Below are 18953 nucleotides of genomic sequence, written 5' to 3'. Positions count from 1 at the left end.
ATCATTGCTCCTCTGAATCCTTGCCACTGCATTCTTGACACTTTCCTACTCTGCCTGGTTTGGCAATTTCCCCCTCTAAATTAAAAAAGAAATCCATTTCGTCCAGAAGAACAAACCACACAATATAGAGAATTGTCTTTCATGTTCCAGAAATCAGATTTGGTGGCAGGCAGGGGGGAAGGAGGGAGAATCTTTAAAATGGAGGTTGCCACAGACGGTGCTGGTGACAACAAAAGGCATGGGGAGGGATGGAGGAGGGGGAGGCAGAGGAGGGGGGAGGGCAGCTTTACACAGAGCTGTAGTGGGATGAGACTCTGTGGGAGAAAGTGAAAACTAGCTTCCTCACAGAGCAAAAGAAGGCTTCTCATCAAGGTGATGTCGAAAGAACCAGCCACACAGCACACAGGTTTACTGCGCTGGGTTTTCTGTCTGCTTGAATTCAGAAGGTTTTCTCTCCGCCCCCCCCCCCAAGTAAAAGTCTAAAAGGCACGCCCTCCTTCAGGCCCCAAGCGAAGGATCTATAGAGCACCGGAGGATCGATTACTTTTCAAATGAAATTCTCAGGTTTTCACCCCCAGAGGAACCGGCAATTCAACTGGGGAGCTTTCAGGACCTGGGACAGCAACCTGGGCGCTGGCTTTTTTAGGCACTGGGCAGCTTCTTTGCAACCGCTTGGGAAAAAAGCCTCAAAATTCTGGCGAGCTCGCCTCCTTGCCCCTCTCTCACTAGTCCAGCTACCCCAGTGAGTCCCAGTTCGGCCAAGAGAATAGAGAACCAGCCTATCAGAGACAGTGGGATTTCTGCCAATATAAATTTGGCTTAAATGTATACATGTTGGGAGTGGTGGAGGCACACCCATATATTTTTAGACAAATTTCATGCCTCCTACTGTGGCTTAATGAATAGAACAATGGATTTGGAGTCAGGAAAGACCCAAGTTCAAATGCATCTGACTTCTAAAATATAGTAGCTATGTGGCCCTGGGCACGTTGCTTCCTTCACCTCTCTGAGCCTCAATTTTCTCATCTGTAAAATGGAGATAATAATACCTATGATACCTGACTTACAAGATTTTGTGAAGCTCAAGTGAGATCATAAACATGAAGCATTTTATAAATTCCACTATTATTATCACTATTAATAAAGGCATAGTAGGACAGAGGGTGGACCAGCCTTAGATACAGGAAAACCTGGGTTCAAGTGCCATCTCTAAAACAAACTGGGGATGTGACCAAGAGCAAATAACTTCACTTCTTACTGCCTCAGGCAACCCTCTAAAACCAGATGATAAGCCAATTGGCATCAAGGGAGGGAATTTCCATGGTGGGAGTTCCCTATGCCTTTGAAATCACAGGTTCAGGATTCTTCCCACACACACTCATAATTTATTATTATTCCATCTTCAGCTGATATGACAATGTTTTAGGAAATTGGGGTTTTAGTTTTTATGACTTGGGTCATTCACTCCTCTGCTCAAGAAGCTTCAGTGGCTCCCTCTCATTGCCTCTAGAAACAATTACAATCTCCTCTTTTTGAAATCTCTGACCAACTACTCAAGGTCTTTATGTTCCTGTTACCCTGGACTACTTGCTCCTCCCTGTACACTCCATTTAATCTCCCATCCCTGTGCTTTTATAGGAGCTGTACTCCCCCACCAATGCTCATATCCACCTCCTTGAATTCCCAATTCCCTTGAAAACTCAGGTCAATTGGCACCTTCTCTAAGAGGCCTTTCCTGATTGGCCCAGCTGGTTTGTGCTCATTTCCCTTCCCCTACAAATGGCTGGGTTTTTAGTTTGTGTATATTTTATACTAAATTATCTGAGTCCTGGTTGCATTATTCCCTGCCTCCTCCCCAGAGGAATGTAAGCTACTTGAAGGCAGGAACTCCTTTTTTCCTTCTTGTTTGTCTTTATAACCCCTGCACCTGGCACTCAGTAGGTGACTAATAAATGCTTGTTCGAATTGAATTGAATTTCCCTTTGTGGGGCTCCATTTTTGAAGCTTTTTAGTGGAGAAAGGCACATTTGCCCCTTCCTCCCTCCCTCCCAGGAATGCTCAAAACCACCAGCTCCAGGAGAGAGAATGAGACTTTGTCTAGAAACAAATGCACTTTGAGCCCTTCCACAATTTTCTAATTGCAGGTGCAAAGGGCGCGGTCCCTTTTCCTCCCAGCAGGAACAATTGGAGGCAGGTGGAGGCCCTGGGACACTTATTCAGACCCTGGTAAGCCTCCCTATGTAGCCCATGCCAAGCCCACTCGGAAGGAACACAAGACAACAGCCAAGGAGGAAATGTAGCGTGAACAGCCTTTCCCTCTCCAAACAACTGATCCTCGGGGACTCTCGCTTCAAGGTTCTCAATTGTTAGGAGTAAATGAGCCTCACGTTAAAGAAATCCAGCCTCCTCTCAGTGGGGAAAAAGATTTGCCTTGCAGAGCCAGGTGCCCTTCTTTCAAACACAGATCTCTTCTTCCAGTGGCTTCACAGGCAACCCACCCAGCCAGTGATGCTTGGCCTCCTCTTGGCCCTAGAAGCAAAGCCACGAGGACGGGTGAGCCTGGCTGACCCTGGTGGTCATCTCAGCCTCCCTGCTCTTTGGTAAGCTGAAGGGCTGCCTGAGGCCAAGAGGAGGCATCATTGTGTGTATTGTGTTCCTAAAGACCGCCCCCCTTTGCTTTTGCCCTGGGCACACGTCCAACCACAGGACAAAAACATCTCCCACAGCCTAGGTTTGTGGGGGGTCGGGGCAGGATGGATGGGGAGGAGGAGGGTCACAATGCTCTCCATCTACACAACTGTCAGTCAGAGAAAGAATGAACTAAACCGAGGAGGACTAGAATTAGGTCTCTAGTTTAGGTGACTGCAGCTTCCTCCGCTGAGGAGTCCTTTCCCTGAGGCTCAGCTCCCTTGTCTGTAAAGTATAGAGTGACCAGAATCCTTGAGCTCCCTAGCTCACAGCTGTGCCATGAGAGGCATCCTGGGAGAATGAAGAGGATGCTGGCCTGGAGGTCAGGAAAACCTGGCTTTAAATGCCACCTGGAATATTGAAAATCTGGGAGACCTCTCTGAGGAGCTTTTGCAAAATGGGGGCAGATGCCCAGAGCACAGTCTCCACAAGATGGTGGAGAGCCTTAATGAAGGTAGGAAAAATGCTCAAGAAAGGGCAATAAGTAGGATTAGAGGAAGCAAATACAAAAATGGTTTATGAGGCACTTGGAACCATAAAGGGCTCTTATTACTATCCCTGCCTTTATTCAGAATAAAGAGGCACCCTGGGGTATATAGAGTCAACAGAGAACTCCATTCAAGTCCTGTCTCTGATAAATACTGGCTGTGTAATCCTGGGTAGGTCCACTGACCTGGCCAGTTCTGTGGGACTTGAAGTTAGAGAGAAGGTGCAAGCTGGCACTAGGAGAGGGAATTTCCTCACTAGGATGTTCTCCATACCAATGAAACCACTGGCTTAGTCCTTGTCCCTAATAATTACTATTAATTAAATTAATATATATATATATATATAATTAGGGGAATCTACTTGATTTCATCATTGTGGAGAACTTCTAGTGTGGAAAGTTCCTCCACTAAATCAAATCAGCAACTCATCTCTAACTTAGAAAGGCATGAGAGCAGCCCTGGATACTGGGTAGTTAAGTGATTTGTCCTAGCCAGTTATATGCCTACAGTGATATTTGAATCCAGGTTTACCAGTGGATAGAGCACCAGGTCTGGAGTCAGGAGGATCTGGGTTCAAATTTGACCTTAGCTGAGTCGTAGCTGTGTGACCTTGGGCAAGTCACTTAACCCTGTTTGCCCAGCCCTGACCCTTTTGTCTTAGAGTTGTTACTAAGCCAAAGTAAGAGTCTGAAGGATGCACACACACACATACACACACACACACATATATACATGCTTGCCAATTTATTTGCCACATATGTATACATATATATTGTTATGTGTTTATTTAAAGAGGTCTCTGATTTCCTGTTTAGGGACTTCTCTATAAGGAATTTCTTCCACCAATGCTGGTTAGTGCCTACTCTGTAACTTTGCAGAAATGATCTCCAGTCTTAGAAAATTATCCTGGAGAGCATCAATACAGGGTTAAGTGACTCGTCTAGGGTCACACAGCCAAGATGGGTCCAAAAGGGATGTTGGTACCATCAGTGTAACAATGAACATAATGTTATTGGTCACTATTCTCTTTACTTGTACAAAAAGGAATCCTGAAGCTGAGAGCCCTCTATGGAAAATGCCCTGCCTCCAGTCCCCACGGGGGATGAAATCTCAGGATCATTAGTAAGAACACTCTGGCTGAACACAACTTTGGAGATGGTGTACAGGGACAGAAGTGATCTCTAAGGTAACCAGTTAATTGCTAATCAGGAATGATAATAATAAATTAGCAAATCCTAATGTAAACTAACTGGGTTCTGTGTCAGTTGTATGGAGACAACAGGGATGGAGCTGACTATTTGGGAACATGTCTTCAAGCTGAGACCAGCTGGGAAAGACTATCCATGCTAACTCCATGGTGAGGGAATGGACTAGAATGTCAGAAGTGCGCCCTAAGGGCGCTCCTAAAAACTCAATATCCTGAGAGTGCTGAAGAAAGACCCCCCAGTGGAGGCTCAGCAGAGTCTAGAGATTGAGAAACGCTCCCTCCTCCATCCATCGTCTCAGGGTCAACAAAGTCTCTTAATGAGTAAGAATCAAGAGTTCTGACATCAGAAAAATGAAAAGGTGACCCAGAATTCAATTCAACCAGCATTTCTTAGGCACTTCCCTTGGGCCAGGGACAGCGCTAGATACTTTAGAGAGGAAACCAAAAAGTGGAGCAATTCCTACTCTAGCTTCCATCCTACAACAAATTTCAAAATGTCAGCCATTGCCCATGGGCTACAGCCAGCCTTGGGGGACCTGTTTTCTCTGGAGCCCTCTGGGGCTTCCCACTTCTCCATGAGTTACTCATGCTTTCAGAGCTCTTTCTAATTCTCTCATCTTTGGGGGGAGGGGGGAGAAGAGTCTTTGCTTCCACCATCCCTCACTTTTCCATAAGTGAACAGAGAATGTCGGGCTGGCGTTTGCCATGGTGGCTCCTAGCAGGGTGTTTTTTAGCTCAACCTTTTTGTTTCTCCCATCCCTTTTCATTACCCAGCACCCAGGATAGAAGAAGCAGCCACCTAAGGGATCTGTAGAAGTCTTGAAGGATATGCAGTCAATCGCACTACTCAAGCAGCTGAAAGCCTTCAGACACAGCATGCACATAGAGGTCTCAACCCACTGGACTGAACCTCAAATCATCTGGTCCATGGGTGCTCGCTCTTTTTGGGGTCATGGACTCCTCAGAAGGATGTTTTAAAACACATTAAATGGAGAGATTAAAAAAAAAGAGCGAGCATCTATTAAGCACTTACTATATACCAGGCATTGCATTGGCACAGATAACAAATAAAATATCCAGGATTACCAAAGAAATGAACCATATTGAATTATATTGATGAAACATTTTAAAAAACAAGTTCCTGGAGCACACATTAAGAGCCCATGACCTGGTCCAATCCCTTCATTTCACTAAGGAAGAAAGTGGGGCCCAGTGTGAGAAGGAAGTTACTTGCTAGAATGTGCCCTGGGACTTCGACATGGCCGGCTGGCAGCTTGTCCAGGACCAGATCAGTGCCTCTGAACAAGTGCCACAGGGTGAGTTCCAATTCTGGGGCCTGGTGCTCTATTACAACCCCCTTAGCAGCCTAATTGCCTTAACAGGCCCTTTCACTTCTCGCCTCTCTGGGCAGCTCCATTTGGCATCGGCTGTCTATGTTTGTGCACTGATGCAGAAGCTTCCCCAATTCAGCATCAAAGTGGGTAACCTTGACAGTTAAACAGAAAGGCTGTCTATGTGAGCCTGTAACCGCTATGGCAGATGGAGGAAGGGGGAGGCCCGAGGCCCTCAGAGGCTGTATAGTACAACCTGGCATTGGATTGAAATCCATCTTGGGCTAATCTGTCCATTTTGTACTTGCAGAGCTAGCCTCCCCGACTAGATTCCATTTAATCTGATTCAAGAAATAATTAAGAAGCTCCTACTATGTGCTGGCCAATATGTTTGGGATTGGGGGTAAAACCTGGTATTGGATTGAAATCCATTTTGGGCTAATCTGTCCATTTTGTAACTTGGGAAGCTAGCCTCCCCAACTAGACTCAATTTAATTTGATCCAAGAAATAATTAAGAAGCTCCTACTATGTGCTAGCCACCACGTTTGGGACCGGGGATAGATTAAACAAAAAGACAAACACAAAATGGCCCCTGTCCTCCAGAGTCTTATGTTCTATTCAAATGAGATAACATTTATAAAGGGCTTAGCACAGTGCCCGGCACACAGTAGGAACTTAACAAATGTTTGTTCCTCTCCCTTCTATTTTGGATTATAAGTGTCCGAAGGAGAGGAGTTATGTTTCTGCTTCTTTTTGTCTCAGGCACCACACCTAGCACCGAGGGTGTGTGCTACTTTGGTGACACTTGTGATGTCCAAGACAGGCTAAGGACAAGAAAACCCAGGGAGAATCAACCCAATGAATGGCTCTAAAGAAGTCACTCCTCCTCTAAACGAAACTCTAATGCAAATATTAACAATATGGCAATGGGTTCGAATCAGGAACACGTGATACCCAGTGGAATCACGTGTCGGCTATGGGGGGTGGGGGGGAGGAAAAGAAAATGATCTTTGTCTTTAACGAATAGTGCTTGGAAATGATCAAATAAAATATTATAAAATTTAAAAAAAAAAGAAAAGAAGTCACTCCTCTCAGATGTCATGTCACTATAGGCTAGGCACCACTAATGGGTTCCCTACTGCTCCCATGGCTCTTGGGTTTAGTAATCTCATACACAAAGAGAATTGGGCAAAGAAATTCACCATCACTTTAGCCATCACTTCCTCAGTTTACGCTTCTCAGCCCTCCTCAAGGGACCTTTAGCTAGATAAGGAAAAGGGAAATCCTTGCCTTTTCTCCCCCTCCCCAATACGGAACTTTGTGGCCAAGGCAATGGAAATGACTAATCCCAAGTCACAGGGCCATCTTGAGTGTATCCTCACTGGGGGCTACTACTTATCATGACACCTCCATCTTGACCTGCCCTCAGAGATCTGCTGAGTAAGGACAGCCTCAAGCTTATTCAGTGGGAAAGCAGAAACAGCTTGAGGAAACTATCTTTGCCTGAACTGGACTGTGGAGAGTCGGCCCAAGGCAAGGCATGCTCCCAGCCTGCCGCCAGTGATAGATAGTCTAGCCACTGGGCTCCCTTTTCCTTAGGACCTCAGGCCAAGCTAGAAATGACCACTAGAGCCAGCTGAGCCGATCACGTTCACCTTCTTCACCATCATCACTGCCTGGTGACACAGCTTAATCAGCTGCCCAGCCTTTGGCAAGGTGGAGAAGGTGAATGTCTTCTCTATGCCACAGGCCGGAGGGGAAAAGCCCCTGAGATCAAGAACTTCCTTGGCAGGAGGAGAGCTCTTTGGGGGCACACTCCTGCTTACCGGGAAGGCACTAAAGGCACAAAGAAGTCCCTTCCCCATAGTCTGGGGACTAGTCTCTTGGACTGTTAACCAAGGCTAATTAATATTTATACAGTGCCTAGCACAGAACATGGCATATAATATGCATTCAATAAATACATATTGATTGATTAATTGACTATATCGGTGCTTCTCTTTCTTGTGGGAATGAATAATTTACTTCCAACATCCTTCACTGGTGTCTCATCCAAGTTCCCATTGGAACTGGAGGCCTCTCCTGCCCTCCCTCCCCCTGCCGCCACCACCATCATCACCACTCGCCAATTGGTAATGCTTTCTTTCCTCTACCTCCCAACATTAGTTAGTCTTAACTGGGACCATATTTGATATGCCCTTCTTTGGGTGTCCTCTGTAGGCCACCAGGAGAACACAAACTCTTCAAGGGAAGGGAGGACCATTTGGGTGGGTTCTCTGAATCCCCTGTACCAAGCACAATGCCCAGAACACAGTATATGCTCAATAAAATGTACAGAGGTTGGATAGAACTCAACTGAAATGAAACCTGCCAGTAGTTAGTCCTCTTTCTTGCCTCCAATTACCATTGCATTTACTTATCTGGTAAAATGTTGTAAGCCCCCCTCCATTCCCCCCACCCCCCTACACATTCAACTAGAATCTCCTTGAAGACAAGGAGTTTGGGTTTTATCTATAAATCCATCGCCTAACAAATGGTGAGGCACAAAAGGATCAGAACGCAGAACTGGAAGGGACCTGAGGAGCCATCTTGTCCAACCTCACCTCTGTGAGTACCAAATGGAACTGCATAGCCCTAATCATTCACCTCTTTTCCTCTCCAAATGATGCCCTTCTCTGTTTGAAGAGTGTGTCCCCACACCATAATGTAAGCTGCTTGACGGCAGAAACTAGTTTAGTTGGGGTTTTTGTACTCCCACCCCCCATGGATGAGCATGATGGGAATCTTTGTCAGGGTCAAGTGGGCAAAGATCCACCAAGAGATCTTTGACTTAATCGGATTGGTCTATGGACCGGAAAAGCAGGAGAACCACTTCATGAAGAAACCATTTAACGTCCTTTCTGCCCTGTGCAGATGAGTTAGGACTGCCATTCCCAATGAGGCCCTGATCAAGCAGAAACAGCACTCACTGGCCTTGAAAGCAAGACTTTGGGTTGAGCCCTGCTACCACCAACCACTCCTCTGGGTCTCATTTTTCTCCTCTACAAACTAAGGAGGTTGGACTAAATGATCTCCCAAATCCCTTTCAGGTAGGTAACTGTGGAACCAAGTACCACGGCGTGACCAAGTGAAACCACACAGAGCACAGAAAGCATCGCCCACCCACCACCCACACAAATAGATGTCTCTCCCCCAACAGCCAGCATTCCAATAGCCACTGGCTACCTTCTTAGCCTTGCAAGCAATTGCTTCCATTGGAAAGCACCATTTGCAACCTTTGATGACTCCAAGTAATGGCATACCCAGAGAGCTAATATCCACAGTTAATCTCCAAAAGCCCTTATAGAAAATGGCAGCTTCACCTCGCCATGAGAATGGCAGACACAGATAACCAGGAGCCACAGTCAGTCCCCAAACTCTCATGGTAAACGACGATCTCGCCTTGCCAATAGGAATGGCAGTCATGGAGAGCTAAGATCCAATTAATCCAAAACAAAATCCCCTTCTCTCAGCCATGACCAGAGCTCCCACCGAGGTGCAAAAGTCTCCCTCTAAGGGAGATGCCAGTTAGCAGAAATCTGGCAAGTTCCATGCAGTAGTGACCCCCAAACCAGAACCCCAGCCCCAGAATACTAGAGGGGAGAGTCGACATTTTGCTACAACTTGCCTTCCCATCCCTTTTCCACCAGCCTGACAGAGCCCCTCCCTGGAGCAAGTGGGGACAACCAGACAGACCCTGTGGTGGCCCAAGCCTCTTCCTCTCCAACTCAGTTTTAAATGGAAAACAATGCCCTGTAGAGCTTGGGGAGAAGATCTATGCTTGGGTGTTGCCAGCAAATGAGAAATGCTGCCGCTTGGGCTCCATTTCTTCTTAAAGTGTGTCACTGTTGGGGTGACTGGCCGGGAGACGAAAGGTGCTAGGTTCCAATCTGGCCTCAGACACTTCCCAGCTGGATGACCCTGGGAAAGTCACTTAACTCTCGTTGCCTGGCCTTTACCACCCTTCTGCCTTGGAGCAAGCCCTTGGGACTGAGTCTAAGGCAGAAGCTGAAGGGATTGGGCCATCAGGCCATCCAGGAAGGGTCTATCTTGATTGTCCCTGCTTGCCCAGGCTGGTGGGGGGGAAGCCGACCCCAATGGGCCGCCACACTCACCTCGGGGAGCGGCACCCCGTTGATGATCAGGTCGGGCTGCTGGGCACTCTGCACCGTGAAGGTGTGGTGGTAGATGTTGTTGGAGCCCGCGCCCCGGCCGCCCTGGCTCTCCACGTTCAGGAAGGTGCTCTCAGAGCGGCGGCAGCCCAGAGGCAGGGTCTGCTGGTGGTAGTCGAAGTAGTTGAGGGATGAGGTCAGGGAGGAGCAGCTGACCACGTTCATCTTGTCGTTCTCCTCCACATCCCGGGGAACCAGGCGAATGTCGTTCTTGTTGATCTTCTTCTTCTTGCCCGACTTCTTCTGGTGCCCGTACGAGTACTCGGCAATCCTGTGCGAGGGAAAAGGCCAAGTGAGCCCCCGAGCCGCGGGGCAGCCACCCGAAGGGCTCTGCTCCTCCGACTGCTCTTACGGCGACTGGCTTCCTCCTGCTGCGTCGGGCCAGGGACCACGAGGCGTGCGGGCCGAATTGAGCCCCCTCCCCCTTCCTCCGTTTGGAATTGGCTGGTTAGAATTTGTCAGGGGGAAAGGGAGCCCACTGGAGAGACACAGCACAATGCCACCGGACCTGAGCGGACTCGTGAGTGCAGACGGGGCGAGGAAAGGGGAAATGAGCTCGCGGGGGCCAGCCAAGCATGTGGGGAGCGCCCTTGGTGACAGCAGCGGCCCGGCGGCCCCTCCCGCCCCGGCCCCACCCCCGCGGTGGCTTGGCTGGGGAGCGGTGTCTTTGGTACCTGGTCCCGGTAGGCTCCGTTTCTCCCCTGCTTTTGTGCCTTCCTCCCTGCTCCCAGGAGAAACAGAGCCGCAGGCCCTCCACTTGCCGTTGGGGCCTTTTTATGAAATGGCAGAAGAGGCGAGGGATGGCTAGACAGCTGCTGCAAGAGAATGTCAAGGTTAGTGCATTCAGCGGCAGGCTCCGCAGCGAGGCAGACCTACAAACAGAACAGGGGACGTAGAGAACTCGGGGCACACAGACTCACTCCGACAGACACAGGACAGCGCGGGAGCGGGGGCCGCGGCAACCCAGAGAGAGGCACGCCAGCGGCGGCCGGGCGGGCATTACTTTGTACAGCACGAGCCTCGTCGCGGCTCCGAGAAGCAAGCTCCGTACAGCACGAAGCCGAGCGGCCCGGCCCGCAAAGAGTGCGCGCGGCTCTCTGTCTGTTCCAAAGAAAAGGAAGGGGCCCCGGGGGGTGGCGGGGCGGCTGCCGCGGGGCTGGGGGGGGGGCGGGGGACGTGGAAAGAGGGAGAAAGGAAGCCTCCAGCTCGGCCCCCCAACATCTGGGCTGGTCAAAGAAACCCCAAATTGCACTTTGAGATGGCAGCGTCCTTGCCCGGGATCCCTGAGCAGCTGCACTTGTTTTGCTCACCTAGACTGGGCACTCTGGCCACGGGGCTTTCTCGATGCCCAGCAAAGGCATCCTGGGCACTGCCCTTTATTGGTTTATCAGCCGTGGCACTGGCTTGGATTTTGTTAATGCCCAGCCACCTTGAGTCAAAGAGTGAATGAGGGGAGGGAAGAAGTAACCCCCAGCTGGCGTTTGCCCTGGCTCAACAAGGGCTCCCTCTGTGTGTCTCTCTGTCTGTCCTCTCCCTATTTCTCTCTGTCTCTCCCTGTCTTTCTCTCTGCCTATCTGTTTTTCTGTCTCTGGCTCTCTCTGTCTGTCTCTGACTCTGTACCTTTCTCTGTCTTTCTCTGTCTATTTCTCCGTCTGTCTCTTGTTCTGTCTCTGTCCTCCCTATCTATTTCTCTGTCTCTCCCTGTCTATTTCTCTGTCTTTCTGTCTGTTTTTCTGTCTCTGGATCTCTGTCTCTGACTCTGTGTCTTTCTGCGTGTGTGTGTCTCTCGGTCTCTCTCCCCGTCTATCTCTCTCTGTCTTGGTCTCTCTCACCGTCTCTCTCTGTCTCTGTCTCTCTCCCTGTCTATCATCTCTCTGTCTGTCTCTCTATCTCTGTCTGCCTGTTTTTCTGTCTCTCTCCCTGTCTATTTCTCTCTGTCTTTGTCTCTAACTCTGTGTCTTTCTGTCTCTCCCTGTCTATCTCTCTCAGTCTCTGCCTCTGACTTTATGGCTTTCTGTATCTCTCTGTCTCTGTCTGTTTTTCTGTCTCCCTATTTCTCTCTGTCTCTCTCTGTCTATCTCTTTCTGTCTCTCCCTGTCTTTCTCTATATATGTTTTTCTGTCTCTCTCCTTGTCTATTTCTCCATCTCTCTGTCTCTGTCTTTTGTTCTGTCTCTGTCCTTCTCCCTATCCATTTCTCTCTGTTTCCGTTTCTCCTTGTCTCTGTGTCTCTCTGTTTTTTCTGTCTCTAGATCTCTAGCTCTCTCTGCCTCTCTTTCGGTGTGTCTCTCTCTGTCTCTGTCTCTCGGTCTCTCTATCTATTTATCTATCTATCTATCTATCTATCTATCTATCTATCTATCTATCTCTGTCTGCCTGTCTTTCTGTCTATCTCTCTCCCTGTCTATCTCTCCCAGGCTCTGGCTCTCTGTTTCTCTGTCTGGCTCTCTCTGGCTTTGTCTGTTTTTCTGTCTCTGGCAGCCAGGAGATTGTCCTCTGGGCAGATTGTAGAGCTCGCCCAGCTCTCTGGTGGCGCTCAGGCTTGGGCTTCTTTTTCACCGAGGCGAAGGGCTCAGGCACGCACTCCCTGCCTGCCTCCCTCCCTCCCTCCCTCCCTCGATCTCTCACTTTGTGCTGGGTGGCAGGACCCTGGGCTGCCATCACCTGCCCCTGCCATGGGCCAAACACAATTTGGGGGAAGGCCCTGTGTCGTCCTCGGACTCCAGGCCGGCCAGGGACAGTCGCAGGGGCAGCGACTGCGGCTGGGGGCTCCCTCCTTCTCCCCACCCCGCGGGGCAGGAGCAGAGTCAGGGCTACTTCCCTCCTAACAGGATTAGCCCCAGTTCAGAGGCGGTGCCGCAGCTGCTCCTTTATGGGACCTTATTGATATTCATAGGGGTACTCCTTCGTTGGGCTAACTCGGGCCCCTAAGCGCCGACTCGGACCCAAGCCGCCCCGCTGCCCTGTGGCCGCCACTGCCTCGGACCCAGGCCAGGACGGCTTCGAATTGCTTGCTGCGTACGTCAAGCACAGATGGTCAAAGCTAGATGCAGGAGAAATGCTTGTGTGGCAGAGCGCGCGGGCACACACCTGCGGGGTCCGGCCGGGCCGGGGCTGGGGGGGAGGGGCAAGGGAGGCAGGGGAGGGGGCAAGGCCCGGCCGTCGTCTGCATCCAACTCGGAAAGGCTCTTTTTTAACCATTGGGGAGTGCTGTAAATAATAATACCCGCCGCCGCCACCGCCGCGGTGTGAGGAATCCGCAGAAGAGGGTCTGGCTTTCCCCTGGAATTAAGCTGGGGATGAGCGACTCTTCTTTCTTTGAGGATTTCTCTGGCCTCCCGCCCCCACCCCGCCAGGGCCACGTCCACTCCTCAGAAGCCACAGAGACTCAAGGAGCCACGAGTGGCATTCTGGGCTGGGGCCGAGGAGGGGGCACGCTAAGAATGCCTCAGCCTGGCCCACGAGGGGAACTGGGCCCCCCACCCACCACCAGCTCTCTATTGTTGTCCTAGTAGCGCTCCTAGCCGTCTAGATCCTGGGGAGAGAGAGCGCTAGCAGTCACTAGGGGGTCGGCCTGCACCCCAGCCAGGCACCCAAGCTGCTCCTGGCCCCCACTCCCAGCCCCGCTGTTCCCTCCCGAGCACATCCCTCCGCTGGCAAAGCTGGCCCAAAGCGAGCCTCCGCCGCGGGGAGCGGGGCCCGGGGCTGCCGGGCTCTGTGGCTTTCTTTTGCAGGAACTCTTCCTTCCCTCTCCCCCTCTCTCCCCTTCCGTGCCTAACTTCGCGGAGACAGCTGTGCAAATTTGAGAAAGATAATTGCTTCTCTGCTTATCATCATTATGACAGAATGCAAACAGCCCACGACTGCCTTACAGCCGAGTGGCAGAGCCGAGAACGGATCCCCTCGGGCTGGTGGGACAAACCTTTCTGCCTTCAAAAGAAAGTCCTGAAGGCGACGCGCTGGATTTGGGGGTGCAGGAGGGAGGACGGTCTAAACACGGAGACACAGACACAGACTGGGCACGACAGGGGGGGGGGGAGGGAGCGTTACCTGCAGTTGTAGGTCCGGATCTCCTTGTTGTCCCTCTTACATTTCACCGCCACGAAGATCATGGTGACGAAGAGAATGGCAGCGATGGAGCCCAGAGCGATGATGAAAATCAGGGACAGGTTCACCGAGCCCACGGACTCCTGCGCGTCCAGAGTCGGGGACAGGTAGATCAGGACCAAGGCGGACGCCGACAGGGAGGTCTTGCCGTGGTCGTGGGCCACCACGATGATCTCGTAGGTGGCTTTGGAGCTGTCCCCGAAGGTCCGGGTGGTGCGGACCTCGCCGTTGGCTTGGTCGATCACGAAAAAGCCCCGGTCGCCCTCGGTCATGTCATAGGTGACCCTCCCGTTCTCCCCCTCGTCGTAGTCATCGGCCTTGACCACGGTCACCAGGTAGCCCACCCCCGCGTTTCGGGGGATGTAGACTTCGGCCGTGCCGTTGACCAGGGGCGGCGCCGTGATCACCGGGGTATTGTCATTCACGTCGAGGACAATGACCCGGACGGTGGCATTGCTCTGCAGCGACGGATTGCCACCGTCCTTGGCCAGCACCTTGAACTCGAACGCCTTAGTCTGTTCGTGGTTGAAGGAGCGCAGGGCGTAGATGTCCCCCGAGTTGGGGTTGATGGACACGTAGGTGAAGACAGGCATGTCCCGCACCTGCGAGGGAACAATCTGGTAGGAGACGCTGCCGTTGAGGCCCAAGTCCGGGTCCCTGGCCGAGACCGAGAGCAGATAGGCCCCAGGAGTGTTGTTCTCCTGCACGATGACCTGGTAGTAGGCCTTGGAGAAGTGGGGGTGGTTGTCGTTTTCGTCCGTGATCTTGACAGTGAAGGACTTGGTGCTCTGCAGAGAGGGCACGCCGCCGTCGCGGGCCTGAATGGTCAGGTTGTACTGGTCCCGCTGCTCGCGATCCAGGCGCCCGTCCACCAGGATGGTGGAGAAGCTCTCGTACTCCTGGAGGCGGAAGGGCACGTTGCCCAACAAGCGGCACTGCACCCGACCATTGGCGCCCGAGTCGCGGTCGGACACCCGCACCAGGGCGATCACGTAGCCCGGTGGGGCACTCTCACTCACCTCCACCAGCTCACTGTTGACCGACAGCAGGTTGATGACCGGCGCGTTGTCGTTGACGTCCAGCACGGTCACCGTGACCTTGCAGTGGGCCGGGATGGAGTTGGGTCCCAAGTCCTTGGCCTGCACGTCCAGCTCGTAGACGCGGCCCTGCTCGTAGTCAATGGCCCCGCTCACGGAGATGAGCCCGCTGTGCGGATCGATCTGGAAGAGGCCGCGGGCCTTCTCGTTGACATAGCCGTAGAAGGAGTAGACCACCTCGCCGTTGGTACCCTCGTCGGGGTCGGTGGCGTTGAGGTGGATGACGGGCGTGTTGAGAGGTGCGTTCTCTGGGACACTCACCACGTAGGTAGCTTCCGGGAACACCGGGTTGTTGTCGTTGGAGTCGATCACCTTGATGCCGAGCCCCACGGTGCCCATACGCGGCGGGTCACCCCCGTCCAGGGCCGTGATGCGGTAGTTATAGTAGGCCTGGGTCTCGCGGTCCAGGTTTTTCTCCACCACCAGCTCGGCGAAGCGGGAGCCGTCGCCGCGCGTCTTCACCTCCAGGCCAAAGAGGTCGTTGGGCGTGATCTCGTACGTCTGCACCCCGAAACTGCCCGAGTCTGGGTCGTAGGCGCCGTCCAGGGGGATGCGCGTGCCAGGGCTGGCTGTCTCGGAGATCTCCAGCTCGATCTGCGAGTTGGGGAAGATGGGCGTGTTGTCGTTCAGGTCCTTGATCTCCACCTTGACCACGCAGATCTCCATGGAGCTGGACATCACCTCCAGGGAGATCACGCATTTGGGGCTCTGGTGGCACAGCAGGTCCCGGTCGATTTTCTGTTTGGTGACCAGCATCCCAGAGTTGGGGTTGATGTCCACCAGGTGGGGGGCCGAGTTGGAGACCACCCGGAAGGCGGGCTGCCGGGCGTCCAGCAAAAAGCCGGCTTCCCGGGCATCTTTGGCGACATTTGCAATCACTGTGCCCGCTCGCTGCTCCTCCTCTACAGAGTATTTTAAGTTAATCAAAGATGACGCCTGAGTCCATAGTAAAGCCTCGAGGAGCAGCATGGGCAAAAAAGAATCCATTTTTCTAGGCTCCGTGACGCCTTTTTTGCGGGCACCTTTGAGAAACAGGGTTGTTCTCTCACGGGGGCCGCCTGTTGAATTTTTGTTTTGTTTCCAATAATTTTTTTTTGGCGGGGAGAAAAGAAGCGTGAAGAAGGAGCTGAGAGGCTGGGTCCTGCTGAGCAGGAAGAAAACAGAATCAGGAGGCGAACTAAAGCCGGGGATGTGGAGAGAAAGGCTGGGAAAGACAGTGAGAGGAGACAGAAATAGGGCGAGAGAGCTAGCGCGCTGGCTCAGCTCTTCTCCTAGCTCCCGACTGCCCTGCTAGTCAATTTCGCCCCCCCTTTGCAGTTTCAGCCCCTTGAAAGTTCGAGGCGATCAACAGCCCCTCCGATCCGAGACGAGGGGGGGCGGATTGCAGGCACGGAGGAGCACCGAGGTTTCTGCTGGCCGGCCCGGGGAGCAGCCGAGTCAAAAACAGAAGTTACCGAAACAAACGAGAAGCTAAAACCCAGGCAAGACCACAGCCACCGAGCTCCGCGCACGCACGCACGCACACACACACACTCTCTCTCACACACTCACTCACACACACACACAGTCACTGTATGAGGGATTTAGCTATCTTTGCACCTGGCATGCGCAAATATCTCCACCACCCCCCTTCCCCAAAATGCACAAATCTTACTGCAGAAAACAGGCACACTTTAAGCGAGTCCTTATGGCTTGGTCAGCCTGGATGCTGTTTTTGTTCTGCTTTTAAGCTAGAGAAATAAATCTATTTAGGTTAATGCCCAGGGAAGGGGAAAGGAGGAGAGCCGCGTCTGTGGCTGAGGTTGGCGGAAAGTCCTGCAGACGCCGGGGCTTCTCAGCCGCTCCTGGGTCCCAGGGCTCAGGCCAGCGGACAGAGGGAGAGGCTGCGGAAGCGGCTGCTCTCGTTAGCAAAGAAAGAGATTTTTTTTCCTGCGCCCGTCGGTCCGCTTACATCGACAGGCGGGCCGTCTGCAGGGAATCGCCCCCAGCGAGGCAAAGGGCAGCGGGCGGCTCGAGTTCGAGCAATCAAAGTTACCACCACCGCACCCCGGGGCGCACTCCCCCCACCACCTCAAGTTTGGGAGCCAAGTGCCTGGGGAGCCTGAGAGAGGAGGGGATTTGCCCGAGGAAATCAAAGTCTCAGTTCTTTCAAATAGCTCGGGTGGGGGGAGTGGGGAAGGAGATCGGGGAGAGAGGATGGAGAAATCACAACGCTAGGGATTGGCACGGAAAGTCAGATACCGCAGGTGCGGGCTCGCCTTCTACCTCTAGCTCCGCTGGGGTGGGTGCGAAATCGGCGCAGCAGCTGGCAGATCAAATTCCCCAGAGCTCATCCTCTTCTTGCAGGCATCCGGTTCCACGCACGGCTGCCCTGGCCAGGCCACCGCGGCTCGCTCCCTCCCTCGCTCGCCCGCCCGCTCGCTAGCTTGCCTGCTCTCGCAGCCAAAGTTTACTTCCAGGCCCCGGTTCCTTTCAATCGGCTCACTCTGGACTCTCGGAGAGGGTGCTTCCCCGCGCTCTCTCTAGGTAGCTGTGTGTGAGTGTGTGTGTCTCTGTCTCTGTCTCTCTGTGTGTCTGCGTGTGTGTGTGTGTGTGTGTGAGGGAGGGAGCTCAAGATGCTGCTGGTCCCCGGCGGAGAGATCTCGAAGTTCTTACTAAATCTCCGGCAGCCAGACCCTCTCGGACCAGCACTAGCGGACGGGCTGCCGACTGGGCTGCGGCTGCGTTTGAAAATCCCACCCCGAGCTGTGCCTGTGAACTGCGCGTACGAGCTGTCCTGCTGGCGGCTGTCCCCTCTCTCTCTCTCTCTCTCTCTCCCTGTCTGTCTCTCTGTCTCTCTCACTCTCTCTCTCTTCACCACCTCGCCGCTGTCGCCGACACTGCTGCCACTGCTACTGCCGCCGCCGCCTCCGCTGCTGCTCCTCCTCCCGTTGCCGCAAACTACTGGCCGCGGAATCTGGAGAGAGGGCTTGCTCGAGCCGGAGCTACGCCAGGCTGCAGCCAATCAGGAGATGGCAGAGCGTGTTTCTGGCTAGAGGGGCGGGGCCTGCTGGCCGAAGGGGGAGGGGCCAAGTGGGAGAAACTTACACACAGAGAAGTGGTACCCAAGCCGGGAGGGGCTAGGTTTGAGCGCTGCAGTTCAGCCTCTGGATGAACCGCTCGCCACCGTTTGCCTCGGCGATGCTGGGAAAAGATTTGGGGGGAGATTGGATTTTTCCCTTCGTTTTAATGAGACACCTCTCCCTCTCCTTTCTCCCTCTTTCCTTGCCCTCTCCTTTTTCCTGCCTCTCTTGTCTCCGGACTCGAGTGGGGGAGGAACAGCGGCGGGAGGGACCGGGGACCTAGGGGAAGGAGGGAAGGAAGGAGAGAGAGAGAAAGGGACGGGGGGGGGGGCGGGGGCGGTGTCAGTGGCCTGGCTCGGTGGTTTGTGGTTTTTGCTTTGAACTTGGCTCTTCTTTATGGAGAGCTAGGGTTGGAAAGGGTGTGATCTCTGGAAGCTTCGTTCTGCGGGCCGCCCCTCAGTCCCACCCCCATTACCGACATCCTCTTCTGGCCCCCCGCCCCCCCGCCCCAGCCAGGGCAAATGCAGAGATGCCAGTAACTAAAGCTGCACTTCTTGCTTCGTTCTCCCACTTGTTCGTCGCCTAATGAAATACAAGTCGGGGGGCGTAGGGGAGCAGCTGCGCTCCTGGGTTTGCCATATGTGTGTCTGTGTGTGTGTGTGGGGGGGGGGGTGTCTGTATCCCCTTGCAATGTAGCTTCCTATAAATAAGCCGTGTTCCAACCAAAAACAAGTCGATGAAGCCCAGGCCGGGGAAGACAAA

The 18953-nt window shown here is 52.8% G+C and overlaps 1 protein-coding gene across 4 annotated transcripts in view; it reads right to left on the bottom strand.

Moving 5' to 3' along the window:
* PCDH19 (protocadherin 19) overlaps window positions 1–18068 on the bottom strand; it is a 113454-nt gene extending 95386 nt beyond the window's left edge. For 2 of the 4 annotated variants that reach the window (XM_056809644.1, XM_056809645.1), the window contains exons 1-3: window positions 13976–18068; window positions 10601–10741; window positions 9870–10197 (exon numbers count right to left, since the gene is read on the bottom strand). In XM_056809644.1, coding sequence (XP_056665622.1) covers window positions 9870–10197; window positions 10601–10741; window positions 13976–16116 — 2610 coding nt within the window. In that variant the 5' untranslated portion in view covers window positions 16117–18068. The remainder of the gene's footprint in view (window positions 1–9869; window positions 10198–10600; window positions 10742–13975) is intronic. The other 2 variants (XM_007507516.2, XM_056809647.1) reach the window with 1 other exon arrangement.
* Between the last annotated feature and the right edge of the window lie 885 nt (window positions 18069–18953).

Source organism: Monodelphis domestica, chromosome X, assembly GCF_027887165.1.
Source record: "Monodelphis domestica isolate mMonDom1 chromosome X, mMonDom1.pri, whole genome shotgun sequence".
NCBI lineage: Eukaryota > Metazoa > Chordata > Mammalia > Didelphimorphia > Didelphidae > Monodelphis > Monodelphis domestica.
Note: the sequence above shows the minus strand (reverse complement) of the source record. Positions and strands in the feature narration are given on the sequence as shown.